The 3,511-nt window shown below is 43.0% G+C and overlaps 1 protein-coding gene across 1 annotated transcript in view; it reads right to left on the reverse strand.

The window, feature by feature from the left end:
* DLGAP1 (DLG associated protein 1) overlaps positions 1–3,511 on the reverse strand; it is an 891,374-nt gene that overhangs the window by 35,821 nt on the left and 852,042 nt on the right. Inside the window, 1 exon segment of the mRNA XM_006146494.3 lies at positions 1–397. This exon segment is cut by the window's left edge and continues 12 nt beyond it. Coding sequence (XP_006146556.1) covers positions 1–397 — 397 coding nt within the window.

Below are 3,511 nucleotides of genomic sequence, written 5' to 3' on the forward strand. Positions count from 1 at the left end.
CTCGTCCCTCTCCATCTGTTGGCACCACCCTTCCATGCGGTCCCGCTCTGCCTGGAGAAGCTTCAGGAACCAGTGGCCATCTCGGTGGCACACGGATCTTTGCACGGCCTCCAAGGGGTCTTCTGTGATAGAGTCAATCCAGGGGTCCGGAGGAGGCAGGATAGAGGGGTCAAAATCCGCGTCAAAGTCGTCGTCAGCTGCACAGGCATGATAATGATTTCCTGAGCCCTGAATGCTGACTGTGGAGGTGCTGGCATCCCGGGAGAACTGTCTGGCCATTGGGCCAGGACAAGAATTGTCCTCTATAGATTCCAGAGAATTTTCCAGATTGTCATGGAAGTCCAGGTCAGCCTGTACTGCTGTTGTCACACTGTTGGATCGAGTGAACCTGCGGAAACTTGGGAGAATAGAAAAACATTTAGTTTGAGGAAATTTCTTGAAGCAGAACTAGATTCTACTTTTCTTCATGGGTGTGACAACAGAGGGGGTCTCATCTCAGTTTCTGTGCGTGAATGTATATATGTGTGTGTGTGTTGGGAGGGGTAGGCCCTTCATGTAAACGTATTCGTTGACATAGTTCTAATGTAAAGAACACAAATATCTCAACTTTGTCCAATAGGGAATATTAAAACATTTATCTAGATCATCTTTTAGAAGAATTATTTATTCAATTCTATTTATAATCATTCTTTTTTAATTTGCTACAGGGCATACATGCCCAGCAGAAAGAGAAAGATTGAGAGAGAGAGAGAGAGAGAGAAAGTGAGAAAATAGGTCACCAGGTCTGAGACTTGAACTGTGGTCAGCCATGTGGGAGTCCAGCGCCCTCACCACCACGCCACCTGCTGGCCCCACCCATATCTAGAGAAATTTTACAAGTGGGACAAAGTGAACTGCTATCAAAACCAATATAACGTCCAACTTTCTCCCTAGATCTGGGGTGGTTTAAATCCTGAAATTCAGGTTGATGATAGGTAAGGAAAGAATTTGATTATATCTCAGATTGCATAATTTGCTTAGAAATGGAAGAAAAACACAATCTAGCCTGGATGAAGACCATCATGAATCCTGCAAAACCACATTTTTCCAGGGGTGGCTCTTAGCAAGTAGGATTTCCTGAATGCAAACCAGTTCCATTGGGTTCCTCTTAAAATCACAACTCTTTTCCCTGAGAAGAATTCAGCTGTCTCTTAGTCATCTAGGTCATCACTGTAATTTGGTAGAAAGCCTTTGGGGCAAAAATCAGTTATGGCTCTAGAGTTCATTATTATGAACTTGTGTCTTTACTTTCCTTTTCACAGGTCTTCTAGCAGGGCATAAAATACAACTTGGGATCAGCGGGTGGTGTGGTGATTAAGGCGCTGGACTCTCACATGGCCGATCATAGTCTGAGTTCTGGACCTGGTGGCTTGCTTTCTCACTTTCCCTCTCTGGTCAAATTTAAAAATAATGATAATAAAATGAAATAAGTAATTTAAAAAAATGCAACTTATTAACAGATTCAATCTGAGCATTTTACATGGATGTCAATAGATGTGTGTTTGTCAACCAACTAGGTTCAAGTATCTCTGGCTGAGCTCTACAACGAAGGCGAGGAGGTAGGGAAGACAGGAGGGTGGGGAAGACAGGGAACATGAGTTCTTAGAAAAGAGCAGGAAGGTATGAGGCTGAAAGAATTCTAAACACTCAAAATAACTGTCAGTGGCCTCTGAGCAGGCAGGAAACAATGGCAGAAAATACAAATTCACTGAAGGCTACATAATGTACCTGCTATCCTGCTCCATGCCTTTTTTAACCCCCCACCCTTTTTTTAGGTTTTTGCCCTAGGCTGTGTGTGCTTGTGGGATATAGAGATAGACAAAGAGAGAGAGTGAGAAATCGCCCCTCCAAGGAGATGGCCATGCTGCAATCCCTTCTCCTCCATTCTCTTCTTGGGATTTGGGCACACATACAAACATGCCTGTGTGAATTTCAAGCCACCAGGTCCAGGACCCAAACTGTGGTCACCCATGTGGGAGTCCAACGCCTTACTACCATTCCACCTGCTGCCTCTCCACCCATACTTTTTTCCAAAGGTCACTTCCTGGTTTAATATTTTATTTCTTGATTTTACTGTGATAAAAATACATAACCTAAAATTTACCATTTTAACCATTATTAAGTGTACATAATGGCATTGAGTACATTCACGTCATATATACAGCCATCATCACCATCCATTTCCAGTAGTTTTCATGTTCTCCAACTGAAACTCTACCCATCAAACACTAACTCTCTATTTCTCTCCCTCCCAGTCCCTAGCGACCACTGTTTTACTTTCTTTAAACTTTTTTATGATTTATTTATTTTAAAAGAATTATTTTATTTAACTTTATGTATTTATTTATTTTTAATTTAACCAAACAGTGACAGAACGAACAAGGAGGGGGCAGTGAGAAAGCAAGCTGCCAGGTCCAGGATTTGAACTGTGGTCAGCCATGTGGGAGTCCAGCACTCTTAACCACCTACTGGCCCAAAACGATTCTATTTTTTATTTTCAGAGTTTTGCCATAGAGTGAGTACACTCACCAGAGAGAGACAGAAGGAAAGTGAGATATCACTCCCCAGGGAGAATGGCCACACTGTACTCTCTTCTCCATTCTCCTCTTTTGGGCCTGCATGCACCCGCTTCTGGCAGGTCTTTTGACCTGCATCTGGGATGTGAACTGCAGTTGGCCTTGTGGGATCCAGTCCCTTAACCACTACACTGCCTGCTGGCCCCCATTTGACTTTCTGTCTCTGTGGGTCTGACTGTTGTAGGGCCCTCTTATTGTAGAATCATGATAGTCCTGTAAATGTATTTCTCTTCCTATTCTTTTCCTTTTTTTAAGTTTTTTACCATAGAAGACATGCATTCACTGGAGAGAGACAGAAAGAGGGATGCCCACGCCATAATTCCTCCTCCTTCATTCTTCTCCTGGGACTTCAGCATGCATGCACATGTGCCCAGTGTAATTTTCAGGCTGCCAGATAGGGCACATGCACTCACTGGAGAAAGACAGAAAGAGGGATGGCCATGCCACAGTTCCTCCTCCTCCATTCTTCTCCTGGGACTTCAGCATGCATGCACATGTGCCCAGTGTTATTTTCAGGCTGCCAGATCTGGGACTTGAACCACGCGTTTGGCCACGGGAGAGTCCAGTGCCTTAACTACTACGCCACCTGCTGGCCCCTTTATTATTTTTTTAATAACATTTCCCATTTTCTCTTCTCTAGCTTGCTGGTCAACTTTAGTTATTTGAAAGACTGTAGAAAGACTAAGAGTCAAAAAAAGGAGAAAGTCCAATCATCTCTAAATCCATCTTGCCCTAGAGACTAAGTGTCAAGAAAAACCAGTGATTCAGTATTGCTCTATGTGAGTTATTAGGGTGGTCAGAATGATGGAATATGTTGTGGCCACTCATTTATGAAGATAAACTAGCCAGATTTGGTCATTCTCACAATTTGCTGTTTTAAACTTTTTTTTTTTTTT

Source organism: Tupaia chinensis, unplaced genomic scaffold (assembly GCF_000334495.1).
Source record: "Tupaia chinensis unplaced genomic scaffold, TupChi_1.0 Scaffold000180_1, whole genome shotgun sequence".
In the NCBI taxonomy this organism is placed as follows: domain Eukaryota; kingdom Metazoa; phylum Chordata; class Mammalia; order Scandentia; family Tupaiidae; genus Tupaia; species Tupaia belangeri.